This window comes from Bidens hawaiensis, unplaced genomic scaffold (genome assembly GCF_021521415.1).
Source record: "Bidens hawaiensis isolate Kalapana, Puna unplaced genomic scaffold, B.hawaiensis_p1.1 tig00044063_1, whole genome shotgun sequence".
NCBI lineage: Eukaryota > Viridiplantae > Streptophyta > Magnoliopsida > Asterales > Asteraceae > Bidens > Bidens hawaiensis.
The window spans coordinates 39,567-58,791 of NW_027497807.1; the positions used below are offsets into that span (position 1 = coordinate 39,567).

General features: G+C 35.3%; 2 protein-coding genes and 1 pseudogene across 3 annotated transcripts; 2 read left to right on the plus strand and 1 right to left on the minus strand.

Moving 5' to 3' along the window:
- Positions 1-786: 786 nt before the first annotated feature.
- LOC143594671 (uncharacterized) lies at positions 787-6,478 on the plus strand (annotated as a pseudogene). The gene is made up of 4 exons (XR_013146378.1): positions 787-945; positions 4,991-5,125; positions 5,207-5,272; positions 5,809-6,478. The product of XR_013146378.1 is annotated as an uncharacterized LOC143594671 (transcript).
- A 982-nt stretch (positions 6,479-7,460) lies between these two features.
- LOC143594673 (pescadillo homolog) lies at positions 7,461-11,506 on the minus strand. Its single transcript, XM_077073926.1, has 13 exons — positions 11,470-11,506; positions 11,311-11,396; positions 9,731-9,979; positions 9,507-9,632; positions 9,346-9,430; positions 9,135-9,245; positions 8,961-9,054; positions 8,656-8,882; positions 8,482-8,589; positions 8,287-8,408; positions 7,984-8,203; positions 7,714-7,920; positions 7,461-7,571 (listed from the first exon to the last, which is right to left on the minus strand). The coding sequence occupies exons 1-13, from the start codon at positions 11,491-11,493 to the stop codon at positions 7,482-7,484; spliced, it is 1,749 nt and encodes a 582-aa protein (XP_076930041.1). The 5' UTR covers positions 11,494-11,506; the 3' UTR covers positions 7,461-7,481.
- A 5,763-nt stretch (positions 11,507-17,269) lies between these two features.
- Positions 17,270-17,968, plus strand: LOC143594679 (putative membrane-associated kinase regulator 6). The gene has a single exon (XM_077073931.1). It carries the CDS (start codon positions 17,363-17,365, stop codon positions 17,966-17,968), a length of 606 nt encoding a protein of 201 aa, XP_076930046.1. The 5' UTR covers positions 17,270-17,362.
- The last annotated feature ends 1,257 nt before the right edge of the window (positions 17,969-19,225 follow it).

Genomic DNA, 19,225 nt, shown 5'->3' on the forward strand with positions numbered 1-19,225 from the left:
AATAATCAAGACGAACTCGAGTTTAAGATTTCAGCTATAATTTCGAGCTGAGCTGAGTCAGCTCAATACAAAGTTCTACTCGAGCTAGCCTTGGCTTGGCTAGGCTTAGATCGCTAACAACCTTTAAGTGTTATTCCCCACTACAGCGTGCGAACACCTGACTATTATCTATCTTATTAATATGTTTCTCTAAGTTAATATAAAGAAATCAAGAAAATGACCTACTCTCATGAAACGATGAAAAATATAACATGCAACATTCACATAATTATATATATATATATGGCTAAGTATAGAATGAAAACCCACTTGAGTTGTAAAAACTCTAGAAACTATTCTCAACCACATGTTTTTAATTAATATTTAAATCTTGTGGTCTACAATTAAAGTGAATAAAAAATGTAAAAATAAATACAACTTTTTCTCTCTCCTGAAAGCATATATAAAAATTAGTAAAAAAATGTTAAAAAATAGCAAAACATTTTTTTTGATGTTTCGATGTTTTATATTAAATGTTACAACATATATTACATGTAACAAAAAAAAAAACCGATGTTAAATAGGGTTTTCGCGGGTTTTCACAACTCAAATGAGTTATATATATATATATAACACTACAACTTTTGTGCAAAGAAAGTTGTACATGGGACAATTGTCGGGTTCCGCGTGTGTGGAATGCAGATCTGATTTGTGTGCTGCCGACGATTGGGACAGTCGTCGGGTTCCATTTTGGAACTCTTGGCGACGGTAATGATGGAGACAATGGCTTTCGTCCACCAATAGTGAATGTGGTGGGATATCTTTTTCTTTCTCTTTGTTGAGGGGTTAGCCAACGATGATGGTGGCCTGCCACTTGGCATGGCAACTTCAGTTGCAGCCATGCCGGAACTGCCTGTGGCTTTGTTGGCGATGAGAATAATGTTACATGTGTTTGATTATTCATGGGTGTGATTTTCAGCTGCATGTGACAGTAACATGGCTTTTCATCTAGGCTTTGATGATGCCTGATATTTGGCATGGCAACGTATGTTGCAGCCATAGTTTATTTGACTCTTTGTTGTTCGGTTATTTACGTTTCCCACACTTGTATAAAGTGGTACAATCTTTTTTTTGCTTTTGATCGGGTGATTTAATTGTTTATTTGTTGTTTTGGTTCTTATTTTGTTCACTTTGTGTTTTATTGGGGTTGTTGGTAATTTTCAATTGCATTTAATTGTGATGTTTTGTATAATTTGAGATTTGTTTATTATCGTAGGTAAAGAATATGCAAGTAATAATTAAATCTTGCTATACTATTAAGGCAATATAAGGTTTTTATATGGCATTCAACTAGCATGCCCGTATAGGCTTCTAACTCATTAATTTTATGTTTATATAATTTTCACATGCTAATTTGAACATTAATTTTAAACATTAACTCCTAAGTTGAAGAAAGTTTCAAAATAAATTAATATAATCATTATTTATTGAGTAATAAAGACAATTACTTGTTTTCATTGTTATTTTTTTAAATTTTGAGACTTTGTTTTATATATTTTTTTTAGATTTTGGGAAATTATTTATGAACGTTTGACTGGATGTTTGGATTGAAATAGTGGTTTAAGTCACAAGGTTTGAATTATATTGTTGTTTTATCAAACACGCGATTTAATAAAAATTATAACTAAGCTCATTGTTATATTCATACTTTGTTTTATAATTTCAGTAAAAATAGTTTTTTTATAACACACAACTTATGTTACAACATTTACATGTTTACGCTTCATAGTTCACAACATATGACTTTCGTAGATGATGAAGTTTTAACCAATATGTGTTTTTTGTTTCATGGTATAAGTAAGAAATATATGGCATAACTTAGAATTATATTTTAAATTGTTATTTTTCTCTATTTGTCTTTGTATGTTGGGTTCTTTTAACTAAAGTAACAATGTGATACCTTATAATAATAATGCTAGATTATCTGACGTTTGCAATTTGTTAAAATGTATATAACACACACACACATAAGTTCCATATATTTTTCGTCCGTGTATAACACGGGATCTAACCTAGTGTGTTTATTATTGTAGGTAAAGAATATGCAAGTAATAATCATTTGTGACACTTTGTATGAAGCAAAATAAGTTATGTTACACATTATAATGTAAATAGGATTTTGAAGCTCGAAATTAGGGGGTTTGATGTTTGTAAGACTCTTGAAAGTCAAAAGCATCCTAGATCATCGAGTATATACTTTGTAACCAACAAACATTATCCTCGCTAGAAGTTGTGGCTAAATTACATTATAGACACGTGTTGCATGGTACATCATTTTACTTTTTTTTGCATGTATTTTGTTTTCGTTTCTCTTGAATAGTTCGGGTTAGTTTTTCTAAGACGATAGTCAACTGATTCCCAAAACGATTGCGGTTATTTTCCTTGTCACCTACCCGCGCAATGCGCGGGGTACTAAAATACTAGTCCTTTATTAATTTATACGAAATTATTTGTTAACAATATTAAACCTCTTTTTTGAACTGCGTTTAAAACTATCCTCGTACCCAAGTGAGCTTTCTGAGACGGGATGCCAACTATCCATACCAATTTTGACATTCCAGATTCACCTAGAACCCATCACTATGAGAAAATGATTTTAGTCAAATTTGAAATACAAGACGATAAAATCTCAAGCGTCAACCATCATGTCATTAGACATTGCAATTGCTAAGACCATGTGTTGTGACAGGTTATTGGGGGCGTTGCTCCTTACCTACTACCCATTGTTTTACTCCCTTGATACCCAACATTTTTGGAAGCTTTATTCTCCTTTTCTTCTCTTTTTTTTTTTTTTTTTTAAAGAGCTACAATTGTTTCTTTGTTTTTAGGTAATTATGCTTGCTTGATGTTTATGGGCTTGAATTAAACCCAAAGATGTGTGTGTGTTAAAGAGCCACAATGGTTTCTTTGTTTTTAGGTAATTATGCTTGCTTGATGTTTATGGGCTTGAATTAAACCCAAGGATTATTGTGTTTGGTGTGATATCTGGACTCCATATTATATATATTTTCAAATTTTTATTAGAAAATTATCTTATATTGTTATTTTATAGTGTCGGAACATTAAATGAAAAACAAAAGGACACTCACTAAAGTCCTGCTCCTCAAAACCACAATAGGCTCATATGGCTTCAGTAGAGGTTTATTCATGCTACATAATCTAAAAAGTAGTAAGTCAAAATAGATAGCCGGCGTGCAAGAAACCAAAAAAAAAAAAATAAAACAATTTAGAAACAAAAAAAATCGGACCGAAACAAAAACCGATTGTTTGATTTTATGTTTTTGTGAAAACCGAACTTATGGTTCAGTTTTGGTTTTGCATGTAATAAAAATCGAAAAACCCAAACTGAATTTCTATATTTTTGTATTTGCTTTTTAATTTTAAGTAATTTACAAGAATTTAATAAATATACAAGTCATATATTTTTTTACCAAGCGTATAACAGTCACTTAGATAAAATCAACAAAATTATTTGACCTAAATTCATTGTTTTCAGTCTAACTTTTTATCCGGCCTAAAATTTTCAAGTTTAAATGATAAAAATCGAAACCGAACCGAAACCGAAAAAATCGAATGATTTCAAAAATCCAAAAACCAAAATTGTAATTTTTAGTTTGGTTATAGCCTAAAATGTAAAATCGTATCAAACCGAACAGCACCACGCGCACCCGTAACGTAGCATAGCATAGATGGTGGATTAGATGACGTTTAATATTCTAGAACATTCGAAGCCACCCAAAAACACAGACAGTAACACCTTCCGCCGGAACTTCCTCCTCCGCCGCCGCTAATACCATAAATTTAATATGAATTCATCATCATGTGACGCATAACAATATTATTATTCCGGCACACCATGTCTACTACTAGTAGCACATCACCAATATGTCACGCTCTTTCTTTTCGCCCATCACTTTCTTCTACAACAACACCCAAGCATATGACATATAAACCCTATTGTAATAATACTTCACTCTGCATCTTAAGTTTTTATTCTTCAAGACATGTAAGTCGTCTAAACTTAACTCATCTGAACTATATATTATTTTAAATTCTACTTATAACTCTTAATTTCCTGCCCACATGATTGAGCTGTGCTTATAAATCAGTTAGTTTCCCTTATTGTCATTTTTCATATTTTGCATATACACAGTAATTTTAGTGATGCTACTTACTTTTTATTTAATTTAAGGGTAATGCTATGTCACACTACCATCAAAACTGCACAACAGTGTTATGTTACATTGGGGCCTATGAGGATATACGGCGGGGTGCCTTCGAGAATCGTGAAAACTTTTTGGGCCGAATGCAGAAAACTATTTGGGCTTTAAGTTAGTGAGTAATCGAGTTTAAACATTAAGAATACATTTTTTTTTGAAAAAATATATAGTTTAAAAAAAATCAGGCCTATCGGGGTGTCGGGCCGGGGTCGGTCAACCACCCAGCCCTGCCTCATAGCCAGCCTTGATATACGGCCTTATGACTTTTGCGAATCAGAGGCATGTAGTACTGTAACATTATATAAACTATAAAGCAAATTTTTACATCATACCACCAGTATGACTTCAGAAAGAACACTCACGTAGGTCGTTTTTAGTAAAGTTATATGTGGCCCGTATTAGGTGTATGTATTATGTATAGTATGATCGTGGATTCATGTTCTGTTGAACTCGTTATTACCATCATTTCACAAATAATTTGAACCAAAGCTGAAACAAAAGCAGAATTATGCTCGATATGGTCTTTTTGAAGACATATGCATTATTACTCAAATGCGTTTTTACTTAATTAAGGAAATGATGTTCAATTTCTTGTAGATAAATAATGAATGAAATGGTATTCACTTTCTGGTAGTTGAGTCTTTGTTTATCTTTGCAACAAGGCAATTGATGAGTAGCAAAGTTAAGCTTGATATTTCTTTGAACCGGTTAGGGGTTTAATGTTATTGTAGAACTGGCGGTTCTCATGCTTTAAAGACGAAAGCTTGGATTATGGTATTCCTGATACGGGAGGAGAAGGAGATTCTGTGGAACAAGAACCAAACCGATCAAATGTGACGCAAGATTGGCCTTCACAACTCAGGAAGGTTATTATTGCAGTTAGTTGGTACTTAGTTACTTACTGATGTTGTGACGGTTATTGATGAAGCCAGGTATGTTGTTTTCAGGCTGTAGATGCTATATTTAGTACAGAACCATGGACCGTCCTGTGGACAGCTAAGACCATTCTTCAGGTTCAACCGCTTGCTTTTCTCGCTTATTACTTTAGTTCTCATAAAATTTTCTCGAGTTGACAAACAACTGCCACATCAACCAATTATGTATTGTTCACTTCAGTAGAGAAAAGGGGGGATAGCCGAGCTCGTGCTCGTTAGTTGTGTATTTTCAAGCTCGGGCTTGGCTCGTTTATTATTTATTAATTAATTTTTATACGCTTTCTAATTGTTTTCATATATTTTGAGAAAACGTTAAACGAGCCTAAGCTCAGCTCGAGCTTGTGTAGCACCTTAAACAAGCCAAAGTCCGGCTGTGGAGTGCGAAATAAAACATAGAAGTCCAAAAGAGGTAAAACTTAAAAATACCCAAGGGTTGAGCTCGGGCTAAATAACTAAACAAGCTGTGTTTGAGGCTTAGGCTCAGCTTGAGCTTGAAAAGGCTCAGCTCGTTTCAAGCTTTTTATTGATCCAAGATTGAGTAGCTCACGAGCTGCTCAGCTTGTTTGCACCCCTACACTTCAGCAAGAATCAACACTAACTTTAATAATGCACAGGTTATGCTTCTTTGGATTGCCTCGTTCTGGTTGGTAGGGTCTTGGATAATACCATTTTTAGCTCACATAGCCGGTTCAGAAAAGAGACCTTAACATACAGAGGCCAAGCATTATACAGTCTTTTGACAGACGTGGCGGAAGGCGTTGCAGGGATCGCAATCCTCCACCGTTGCCTCGCACCATTCCGTCCTCTTTCACCAGATTGGTTTAAATTTAGCTTGAAAGGAATATGGTTATTTGATGTGGGCCTAGGATGTCTCATGTTCCCATTGGTCAACTGTCTTTCACAAGTCAACCTTAATCTACTGCCAATGCTTCCTCTCGCTCCAGTAACGGTATCAAACGTTGAACAATCAATTGTAGCACGAGATCCTGTGGCAATGGCGCTTTATGCAACTGTTGTCTCGGTTTGTGCTCCAGTTTGGGAGGAGATTGTGTTTAGAGGGTTTCTTCTTCCCTCTTTGACGAGGTACATGCCTTTATGGTGCTCGATAATGGTGAGTTCTGTAGCGTTTGCGTTAGCTCATTTCAATATGCAGAGAATGCTACCGCTTGTGTTTCTTGGGATAGTAATGGGCACGGTTTATGCACGGTCAAGAAACTTAGTGCCATCAATGCTTTTACATAGCCTTTGGAATGCCTTTGTTTTCATAGATCTTATGAAGTAGTTTTTCTCATACAATTTGCTATTTATTTTTATACTTGTACAAAGATACTGTTTGGTATTAGTAATTGATATATAATTTTTTTATTATATTTCAGTAAAGATTATCGAGCTATCAACTATGGAGCCCCTATTTGCTTAATTTTACTCGTGCATTGGAGTCCCTGCATACCCCAAAATTATATGAAAATTTTAACTAAACTTTATATTTTGGGGTTCACTAACTATTCTATATTTTTTTATTTTTTAGTGGATGTGAGTGGAAAAAATTATAATTTAAATGATTATGGAAATGAGGAATTGGATGTATGACGCTTTTAAAAAGAGAACGAATTCTCGGGATAATTGCGTATCTTAAGTTGAATTATGTGGATGAGATGGGAATACCATTGTAAATGCTCTAATCCAAGCCTAACTACGGATATTTTTTCTTCAAAATTTGCAAATCGCTTGTGGCCATTACGTTTGGGGCTGCAAATAAGCCGGCCTAGCACAATGGTTCACCAACCTTTGCCGCCAAACATACTCTTCAAACTTGTAATTCATGTACCCGTTTACAGATTCAGTTAATGTGATTTTGTTGATGCTCTCTTTCCTAACAGCCAGATAACTAAACTACTGTTGTTTTATCACATATGCAACTCATGATATACTCAGTTTTTTTGTCTTAAATCAAATCAAATTGACAAGTCTTGGCCCATTAGCCTGCTCGACCTGACAGACAACCATATTCTCTTGGTTTGACTCCTGATATATTCAGATTATTTCGAAATAGTTTAGTCTCGATGAGTAGATTGAAAAGAAGATCAAGACTTTGCTAGGTTATGAGCTACCAGTGTTTGTAACAAGGGAATTCAAAATACCAAATTTCAACCAAGTTCCAAAAGAAACGGAGTATGATAAATAAAAATAACAATTCCCCAAAACAGCTAAGAACATGCAGTAAAGAAGTAACTACAAAAACTAATTCACCACTTGCATAAGCAGCACATGACTCATATAGCAGCTTTCACTCCGATTCTTTTCCCTTGTTCTTTTTGCGATTTTTCTTCCTTGTCTCGAGTGTTTCCACGTTTGCCCTTTTCCTTTCGTTTGCTATCTGAAAAAGCAAACCAGCGTTATTATGTAAATGTAAAATGTAGATAACTATAACAAAAAAAACCACTTTTGGCCTTTCTTAGAATGAAAAGGACGTGGCATATCAACTTCGCTTCTATAACTATTTAATATATTAAACTTACCTTCATGGCTTGCAAAAGTCCTCTCTTTTTACGGGACATTGAAACCATGGCCATATTGTCATCATCCTCAGCAAGCTGTCGTGATGATGGCCCTGCTTCATCCTCACCATTGTTCTTAATCTCGTCGATGTTAGAATCTTGCGTGTGCTGCATTCCTATCATTTCCCTCTTTAGTTCCTCATGATACTTCTTTTCTTCAAGTGCCATCTGAAAACACTGACACGTTTAGTAACACTTTCAAATAAAAAAATTTATTAAAAAAAGAGCAACCTTTCGTTTTCTTTCATCAGCTTCTTTAGCTTTTGTCCTGTCAATGACCCCTTCAGCAAGTAGATTCTGGGCACTCTCAAGACCATCTTGTTCGCCACCAGGCATTGGAAGAATTTCTTTTCTTGCGGCTGATTGAAGCCTTTTTATGGTTTCTGCATATTCAGGTACATACCCTTCTGCTTCGTTGTCAACAAATGGTGACAAATGTGGTGGTAGAACCCTATTTAACACAAAATGTATTAATATCCAAAATATAAATAACTATTCAAAGTACTAAAAAAGAGGGGTGTTTTTGAAACATACTTCCCAACCATGTACTCTTCAGTCGGTAGTATGATCCGTGCGTTTATGCAATCAAATACCCATTGTGGCTGAATATAGTCTCTTGAAATAAACCGGTGGCTTTGAGTCGGCCTGTCCACAATCTACAGAAAAACATTAACATAAGATGACGAACTATTGATTTCAAATAAGATTCATGACAATCATCAAACATACTTGATAGCTAATGTCCTGATTAGATTCCTCAAATGGAGCTCCATCACCATCCCACGAAACCACTCCACCAAATGCAGTAATCACAAACAGTAACGATTCTCGTGGAACCTGAAAAACCAAACAACAGACATTTTGAAAACTGTTGCATGCCAAAATAATAAACATTAATCTTACCTCACGACCCAAGAAAAATGTTTTATTTTGAAAGAGTGTTTTGCAAGCTTTTGTTTCTTCATCTTCTTCAATATCATCAGTAACATCTTCAACAAGGTGCATTAACGCACCAGGTTCATTAGCAGGAAGTTGGTCCTGAAGTTGTGCCAACCTAAGCTCAGATTCTTCATCATTTGTTCCAACTGCTCTGTCTTTAGCATCAGCGTATCTTGTCAAAGCATATAAATCTACACATAAAGTTTAAAGATTTCAAAAGAGTTCTCCAGCAACAATTTAATCATATTATAGCAAGTTCTGGTTCTTACCTGCCGCTAAAGCTTTCAATCGGGGATCAAGAATAGGTGGATACTTCAACTTAATTGAATGATAGAGTCTAAGATTAACAAAACCAAGGAGAGTCTGCATGTCAAATAAATGTATCCATAAGCAACAGTTAGAAATACAACCAGAGTATGAAACTTTGATTGATGATCACAAACCTCATAAAACTCCAAGAAGGTAAGCATAATCTTATAATCCACATCTTGAGGCATGACTTGCTGGAGTGCATGAGGAGTCAACCATGTTACTTTTTGGCCTTCAACTTCCGCCTAGACACATATTATTTGATGAACGACAAGTTAGTCAAATTACAAACACAAACACAAACACAAAAAAAGAAAAAAAAACTGTATGTCAGAATCATTGTACCTGATAATAGATTCCCTTCACTGATATGAAAGCCTTTCGCAATTTATGTGTGCGAGAGATATATGCTTGCCACTCGAGGCTTAACCTAATGAAACATATAGACCATTATAAATTTTTCTAAAAGAAAATCATGATTATAGTATCGACGTGACAACGCATACCCTCTACAGTTATGGATTCTTTCTGCTTGAATATTTTCCCTTTCTATAGCAGGTAAGGCAGCAAAAAGATGCACCATGGTGAGACAGTCATCCAAATCTCTTAATGCATCAATGAACTTTGGATATCTAAAGCCAAACACAATATCACATATCATATAGTGACAGGTTACAGGAAACTAAAACAGCAAGTAAAAATTTTAAATACTGAATATGCTCAGACCTACCTCTCTCGGATAAGCATATCAAGAGTATAAGTAGGCTTTCTTGTCAACAACCGCTCAGCAAGATCCTTGTTCTTCTTAGACACTGCTTTCTTGACCTTTTTCTCATATGCTCGCATCTCACGAAATTTATCAAGAAGTGGCTCGTGTTTAAGAAACAATATATCCTTCATGTGATAATAAGTATGGTGGTTTCCCTTCACCTTTTTCTTTGGGTCCCGTGGGAACACGCCTTTGAAGATACATAATCTCCTATTGAATCAAGCGCCCAAAAACATTAAAATTATTAGTAACTAAACACCTTCACGGAAAAAAAAGTGGTTGTGTGTGTGCTAATTGTAGCCAAACAAATACATCCAAAATAAATAGTAGAATAAAATGCATAACAGCAGAAAAGTGGTTATGCGCGTACATTATCAGTGTACATGTTTAATGGTCATGATGGATGGTTTTTTGTGTGGGTGCGATTGTCTTGACCCACACATGTTGCAATTCTCTTTATCTAGTTCATGTTTTTAGATGTCACTATAGAAAGTATTGATAGTGTGCACTCGGACGTTGTTTGGCCTTTTTGTTATTAGATGAAAACAAGCTAGAAGACAATTTGCAGAACCCATCAATGAAGGTCCCAACACCATGAGTGATCAATAGTACTCAGGTGCGTGTTTGCTTGTTAAAAAAAATACTAACAGCAACTGCTGTAATGTAAAACTAGAACATAACTACAAAATCATGAATTTATACTAATTTATTGTTCTTTTGACTCAAATCAATGTAGTATATTGCTTATGGGTCATGTGGGTAAGTTTTTGTTTCACCATGTTACTAAAATCAATGATCAATTTACAAATTTTGGGAGGGAAAGTTTTTGTTTCACAGTAAAAAAAAATATTTCTTTAGTTATTTTTGAATACTTTTGTTTAATATTGAATGATTAATGGGTTATGTGGTATGCACTATGCAGTGGTCAAAGAAGCCAAGCAGAAAGACCCTGTAAGCTTCTTTAGAGAAGATAAAGGTTAGTCACAAGTCACAACCTATGCAGTCAATCTTGATGGTATTTCGGTGGTATCTCGGTTAACGATCCTCACGTAAAATATCGGTCAGAATATTGGTACCGATATATCACAAATATTCCTGATATTCTGGATATCGGTGTTTTAAGTCTTAATTTTCAACTTTTAGTGTTTAATGTTGGTGGTTTGAGTCTTAATCAGCTCCTACTTGCTACAATTGTTAGTGTTTTGCAAGTTAAGGATAATTGTTGATAGCAGGTGAATATACTGAGTTGTTAGTGTTAAAGTGCTAAATATATAAATTCTACATGATATTAAAATTACCGATATCTCACCGTCCGATAACCCGATATTTTTCGGTGTTAAATGCTTAGGTCACAACTTTGATTGATTTTGAATGTAAAACTGCATTTGTTGTTTATAATTAGTTCAGTTTATGTTAATCAAATAGGAGTTGATTTTACGTTGAGTTGGTTCAGTTACCTAAATAACTATCAATTCCAATCAACTCTTACCATTGCATCAACATATATCTATACAAATAGGATCTGCAGCAAATATTCGAACCTGAAAACAGAGAGACTGACTTGAAGGTACTTAACAGCTTGAGACCTAGTGATGTATCTAGCGGCGTTGCCTTCCTTCTTCTTCCCCTGTGCAAAACCATCAACAGATTAATCGATTTTTGTAATTAATCAGCTGCTAATTTGATATCAACCAACTTACGGCAGGCCTGTAGTGCTTCGGCATTGTTGTTTATGATAAACCCTAAAAGTTGGGTTCTGCAGCTGCTGTGGATTTGCAAGTTGTTACGTGTTGATATATACAAGCACGAGACTTGAGTTGGGCCTGTTTACTCTTCACGTTTGTCAATGGGCTACGTTTTATGTAACCCAAAATAGAGACAGGTGCACAAACACAAATTTGGGTTTTTCTTATACTTGGTTCCTTCAGGTATAACAGGGTGTATAGCCTATGAATTTGGTTCGGGTCGGGTATAGCATCGAGCATTTGAATATCCTATTTTCGAGTATTGAAAAAATCCCTAGTTTCGTGATTTTCCCTGTTATATTTCGTGCATAGATTGGCTTTTTAAAGGACCTGTACTTTTTTCAGGTATAGATTGGATAATTGAACGGTTCCAGGTATGGAACCGGTGCCGATTTTCTAGTATTACTAGATACAAATCGGGTCTGGTTCCATACTGAAATGCATACTCTATTTGCATCCTAAGGGTAGGGTTGGGTACGAGTTTAGGTAGTAAAAACCCGGGCATAAAAAAATCTGATTCCAGCTTTTTTTTCGGGTTCGGTTCCAGGTTTTTTGTGCACCTCTAAAAGTTGAGAGAGAATCAATCGATCACGAGTACTTGTTTAAATGAAAAGTGAAAACTGTATGTAAGGATGGGAGCTCTCAATAATTTTTCACAAAAAAACCTCATATTGGTTTAATTAACACCACAATTATAATTTAATCTTTTTATATATAGATATATAAAAATGCGTGATGGGTAGGCTGGCCCCACAAAAGGTGCCCCTTAGCCCGTTAATCCATTGGTGCTTCTTCCCTCTACTACGCCCTCCAACACACTCTATTTTGGTTTAACGAAAATTTGGAGCTGATGTGGAAACAAGTGGCGTCCCCATCCTGTGCTACACTTGGTTTTATAAATAGGTGTTTAATTGTTCTACTCAGTTTTTAGGTCAAATTGTAAGTTAAAACAACAATCTGTTAACTATGTAAATATATCAAGTTTGATTTCCCAATTTAATGGTTGTTTCCCTCGTATTAATCGCTTTATTTTGTTTGTAATTTTCTTACGTTTGCTTTTGGACTTGTGTCTTGTAAGTAGTCTTTTGTTTTTAATAATATTTGACCTTTCAAATTAAAAAAAAAAACCGTATAAGTATAAATTAAATTGCTACTAAAGTTTTATTTTACTATTTGAGTTTATCGAATCTTTATAAAAGAACACACATAAATAAAATAAAAATTGTATCCCCACATTAGATGGTTGGTGAGGGGTAGGGTGGAGCACATGATCTTAAATATGCAAGTATAATATGGTGTTTAATGGCTTGAGGTTATAACGGAAAACGTGATAAGAATTTGTGTATGTTTAAAGTGTAACTAGGTACGTTTGTAAGTGTCTGTGGTGATTTTTGGTGGTTGTCTTTGGGCCATGGGCTAGTTACTTGTTAGGCCCGGTTTGGTTGTACTTTATTTTTATATATTATATGCGTTTTGTCACCAGTTAAAGAATATATATATATATATATATATATATATATATATATATATATATATATATATATATGCAAGCAACACATACACAGTGTTTACTAAGTGCTGAAATCATTGCATTATTGCCTTGAGTCTCATCTAATATTGTGCTATTGTCGCAAGTCTCGTCTAATATGTGCAAGTTCTCACGTGCAAGCTCCATTGAATTAAATTCACTCCACACCTTATACATATCGATTATAATCTTATATTATCTTGCTTTCAAAAACTTAGGTTGGGTTTCACTTAAGTTGATTAGAAACCATTAACTGGCATAGTAGAAGATAATGTGATTGATAGACTTTTATAATTCAATATTTAATAAACAAGTATATAATATATTAATATTAATATAGTTGTTCTTATCCAAGAATGAATATGACACCTAAAACATTTGTTACGGGCACCAATATTCCGAATTATCATTGAAGAAACACTAAGTGACCCCGGCAGATTACGGATAATCTTAGGGTCAAGTAGATGTTTCCCACGAGGGTTAGGTCCGACAAAGATGGTTATTCTTCTGATGACCTGCAAAACAGACACCGTGAGCTCGTCACTGAGAAGGGGGGGTACCTCCTTGTGACCACCCTCCGGCGTGAGAATCAGACTAGATTGCTCTGAATATAAGTGTATATTAAGAGAAATAGCTAGAGCAGATAAGATCTGTGATGGTATAAGATAAGATATGATACCGTTCCAATGTGTTGGAGTATTTATAGCCGAAGGTAGGTTTCCAATCAGGTACAGCCAGCTGTATAATATTCCTTTTCTACCAACTGTGGGCTACGCACGTGCCATGCTGGTGGTTGGTGGGTAGGCAGCGGCTGATAGTGACATGGCTGGCTGTGTACTATTCCTTTTCCACCAACTGCAGGCTGTGTACGTGCCACGACAAGGGTTGGTGAGTAGGCAGCGGCTGATAGTGACATTAAGTACTAGAGCGTGCTCCTCGTCGTACTGTTGTCAGTGATCTGTCACCCTGTGATTGGTTCATGGGCTGCTTTGGTCAGATCTTGTCTATTTTGTCCATACCTTGGCAGCTATAATACAAAAGATCCTCCAGAAGCGTACGGACTGGCTCATTTGGGCGGGGGTATTCCCGGCTTGCTCATTCCTTCTTCAGGTGACATTACTGAATTATTGAGAGTTAGTGCATTGTGCGTGTAGCCTTGCTATTAGTGCGGGTAGCCTTCCCTGATGGCTTGTATCCGCAGCTGTGGGAACAGGCGGGGTACTTCACCACTGGGAGGCTTTTCCTGCGGGAACAGCTGGCGTACTGCGCGTAAGGTCTTCATCTCTCTGAGCATGGTGGGTCCTGCGGAACCAGTTGGTCTTTGCGCAGACGTCCCTCTTCAAGGTGAGTTTTGCGGGTCCAACTGGGCTCTGCTGTGACCTATCTCTTCAATCATTTTCTGCTTTCTAGCTCTAGACCTTTTTCCGCTTTATTCCCATTTTGTTTTGGCTTTATTTTATCTTTTTATATATGTGTTTTAAAGTATTATTATAATTACTTAATAGGCATGAATGATTTAATAGTAATTATTTTTTATAATTAGCCTCTTCTATGTCATTTTAACCACTGAATTTTGTATTTTGTATTTTTTTTTCTTATAAAAGAATTATTTTGAAGCCAGTTTATTGAAGAGGTTATAATGTTATAAAATATTAATGAAATTTTAAAATTGCAAATAGAGGTAATTTATAAAACCGGTTATTAGTCAATGGCATATTCTTACTTATTAGTGTGACAATTTGTAAAATACAAAATATGGGTGATCAAGATTTAAGTGTAAAATTATTAAGAGAAATAAAAAAAGAAAATCTGAACATGAAGACAAAATTACTGGATACATAATAGAAACGCAAGAAAGTAAAACATGCTCCTAGTGTATAATAGCATCTTCACCTTTTTTATAAGCATTGGTTATCACACACCTTTGACCTACCCACACACCTTTTAACGTGGGATTCCATACGATCGTATGTAGGGTGTGTGGATAACCAAAAGGTATACGTACGAATAACATATCCCTTTTTATATTGCCAAACAATATCCAACATGCTGTTCGATATTTTATATATTTATAGCCATAGGGTCATAGAAAAGGCACTATGTTCATAATCATTAAATATCAAAAAATAGAGTAGCACCATTAAGAAAAGTAAAATGAAACCCTTTAAAAGAAACATCATGAAAATGTTTTTAGAAACTTTCATTGCATTTTTTAAATCACATGCATTTATAAATTTTCTTTAGTTTGTATGACATGCAACAATATATGGCCACATAGCAATTGAATTGTGTGAGGTCAGAGTGATTATTCTAAGTTGTTTTCCTTGTATAAATGGGAAGCCTTGCTAGTATCAATCAATTATCTATTATAGTTAATATGCCTAAACTCCCTCTTACAGTTTCTATTGAATGTATCCTTTCCCCTACTAAACTTGTCACACTATCTCTCGACCTTTACTCACTGAGGGTACATTCAAGATATACAGGGGGTATGTTTAGCCTCACCCTATATTATAACCGGTAAGTCGAATCTATCTTCTGAAACTTAAATTGACAACTTCAGTAAGCTAGAATCATACCACTGATTACTTCTGTTCTCAAACTTATACCATTTACAGTACATTCATGGATAAGATCATCCTCTTGCATCATTACAACTTTCTAATTTTTGCCATAAACCTGAAATAGAGTTAAGGCATTCGGTTTCTGCACATTGCGTGTTGTTTGGAAGACAATGAGTTATAATTGCTTATGTGCAAGTAACATGAATCTGGTTACAGATTGCTTTTGTCCTTAAAGACCATTTGGTTTGGAGTCTCTTTCTTCTTTATCTTACCATGATTCATGTCCATTTACCTCCCAGACAGACTAGGGGGACCAATGTCCGGCTTTTTTGTATTTTAGGGTTGGCTGAATATATAATTTGGTTACACTATTATTTCCTACAATTCAAGATTCCATCCAGGGCCCAGCTTGTAGAAATAGAATGGAAAATCAAATGTCTTAGCCATTAATTCCAACATCTTTTTCTGGTTGCTTTGGTCTATTGACATTTTTATTCTAAAGGATCCTCTATAGTCTATACCACACAACTACATTACTATTACTACTATAATATAAAGTAGCACTTTGGTGCCGCAAGTGGCATAATAGGCCACTTGGTGGCACCGTATTGGTTAATAAATTTTGGTTCGGTTAACACAATAAATGTAATGGAAACCGACAAATGTTAATTTTTTTGGTTTTGTTTTAGTTTCGGTACCATAACAAACTTGAAAAAAACCGACGGAGTTCACGCAGACTCGTGACCGTATTTAAAGCACATGACCGACAACGCTCGGGTTTTACTAACGCGCAAGTTTACTGACGGACAACCCCCCCCCCCAAAAAAAACTGGTCGTTCGTCCACCTCATTTTTTATATATTTTTTTTCGTTTTTTAGTTTTGGTATCGTTAACTTATGTAATCAAAACCGACCAAATTCGTGTTGCTTCATCGTCGTAAGCTTGGATTTTACTGATGTCTGTGTTTCAACGCTGGGGTTTTGCCAGCTACCCCGGCGCAACGCGCCGGTAGAAAAAACTAGTTAAAAACAAAATAAGTTAATTTGGATTATTTTACTAACGTGTAATTTTCATTCATAAAGGCGGCATCGGGTAATGTTTGTTAAATACGAGAAAGCTTGTTTAGAGAATCAACATGTGTTTATCCCCTTTGCTTTTGACACATTTAGTTTCTTAGCTCCGAATGCCGTGGACCTTCTGAACAGAGTTCAAAAACTCGTGCATAGTAATTCATCGGCCCATAAGAACCAAAACTTTGTTTTTAGTATGATTGGGTTTGCTATCCGAAACGGGGGTAGCGGCACAGCTTATTGCCCGCTTACCTACCACTTCATTGTAAATCGTTTGTTCTTTAATAATAGTTTACATTATTGCACAAAAAAAAATCATAAAATCATAAATGTCTTAATTATATAATAATGTCATAATTATTAATTATATGACTTGAAAATTCTCACTAGGTGAAGATAAGTATTTATGTCTCTTAACTTATACCAGTTTATGGTTTATACTTCACGTTATCAATATATTTTTAAGGTAAGGGACCAATGCCTGCTCTTTCCTAATACTAAAAAACATAATATGCGACATTGCATCATGTGTAGGGTTCACATTTGTCGTTTATTTATTATATTATAGCAAGGACCACAATAATTGTGTTTTTATTGTTATATATAGTTTAGGATATCTTATAAATATAACCACCACTTCCACACTTTGAAATTGAAACAGTTGGTACTTAGATTTTTTTTCATCTATGGAAGATTCACAACCACTCTCTGTTGAAAGCTTTTCATACACTTGGTTAGTAAATCGAAACCCGTCCCTTGATAGCCCGAACCGCTCCTTTAGACTCTCGTTCGATGGCTCGTCTTTCATCGAGATGGATCCTAACCTTACACCCTCCAAACGATTTCTCGTTCATCAAGATTTTGATTTCAAATTGCCAAACTACCAAACCCCTATGACTCTTGTACATGCCGATAAGCTCATCTCAAACGGTATTGTGGTTCCTTCGAAACCACATTGTCCATCATCTACCGACACTATTCCTGTTTCTCCGACCACGCAAAGGGAGGGGCGTTTTCGTAAAAGCCGATCAGTGTCATTACGCAAGTGTAACAAGTTACCAAAAATAATAATTCAAAAGTATTTGGACTTGGTTAGGCCACTTTGGTGTAGAATGACACGTGGACGGACCGAGCATAGTAGCAAAGTAAAAGGAGTTGAGAATTGGGAATGTTCAAGCGCTTCGGGTTCTAGGACAAGCGGGGCGGATAATCTTAGAAGATCTTGTGATTCCGAGGGCTCGATTCATGAGGCGGTTGTACATTGCAAGAAAACCATTGGCATGATGAATTAGGGAGTCTGTTATATTGTAAAGTTGTTGATAATATTTTGATATAATACATACAATTAAGGAAAGGAATATATATATTTGCATATGCCTAGGCAAGTATATATATTTGTAAAGTTCATGTTTCATGTTGCAAAAACATGTTCATCGGATGTAATGTCGGTTTTTGACCGATGATCGATGTCGGTTTTATAGTGTTGCTTAACTATTTTCATGAATCATTTATTTGGTACCAAACAAGTGTTATTAACATATATGTGACTTCTTGTAACTTGTAACTGTATCTATAATTGAGAGTTGTATACTTGCATCAGTGTATGTATCAAGTGTGAGCTCTGATTGGCTGAGGTACTCCAGCTGTTGTGTCCCACAAAAACAAACAACTAAGCAAAGGTTTGACAGGACCACAAGCACATCACGTGGAATGTAAAATCAGCACTTTTATAGTTCATGTCCCATTTTGAGAGATACCATTCTAGTTCCACAAATTAAATCGACAACGACAAAGTTCCATCACAAGAGCAACCACCATGACAGACTTAGAAGCTGTATTTGTGGTTGTTTTATGAGCCAAATTAAATGATACTAGTCACATGTTCAGGTAAATCAGAGGTGGTCTTTAAAAGGTTACGGTAGAAAACAGTTTGAAGCTAGATTTGAACATGAGAACAAATATGTTTATTAAAATTGGGCAAACTCATGGCTAAATTTGGGGAGTTTATCGGTTCGGATGCAAGATATTCGGTTTGTTTGAATTTGAATTGTTTTATGTAACCGAAATCAGAACTGATCCAAACTCAAAGTACTTTAACCGAACCGAATTCATCCTTAAAAACCGAAAATCTTAAGTTGGTTTGGCCTTAAATGAATGTGTAATCTGATTAATTAGATACGTCATACTCATGAGCCATGAGAGTAAATGGGTAACTGGGCTGGGCTTGGAGTACTCTAATTAACTCTAAGCATTGGGCTCAAAAACAAACTCACATATGACATATGTGCCTATGTACAAATCGAATTCAGTTAACCAAACAAAACAAACAAATCAAATTCAAATTTTATTTATTTGATCAAAAAACCAAATTTCCAATTCGGCTATGGTTAATAATCAAACCAAAAAATGGATTTGCAATCGGGAGTGGTTTTTTTGGTTATGGATATGTTTCAGTTTACGGATTTTTTTGTTTTCGTTTTTTAACAACCCGGGCTAAATGACTAAGGTTAAAATTTTAAATTCTTGATAAGTCTAGAATAATAAGTTAG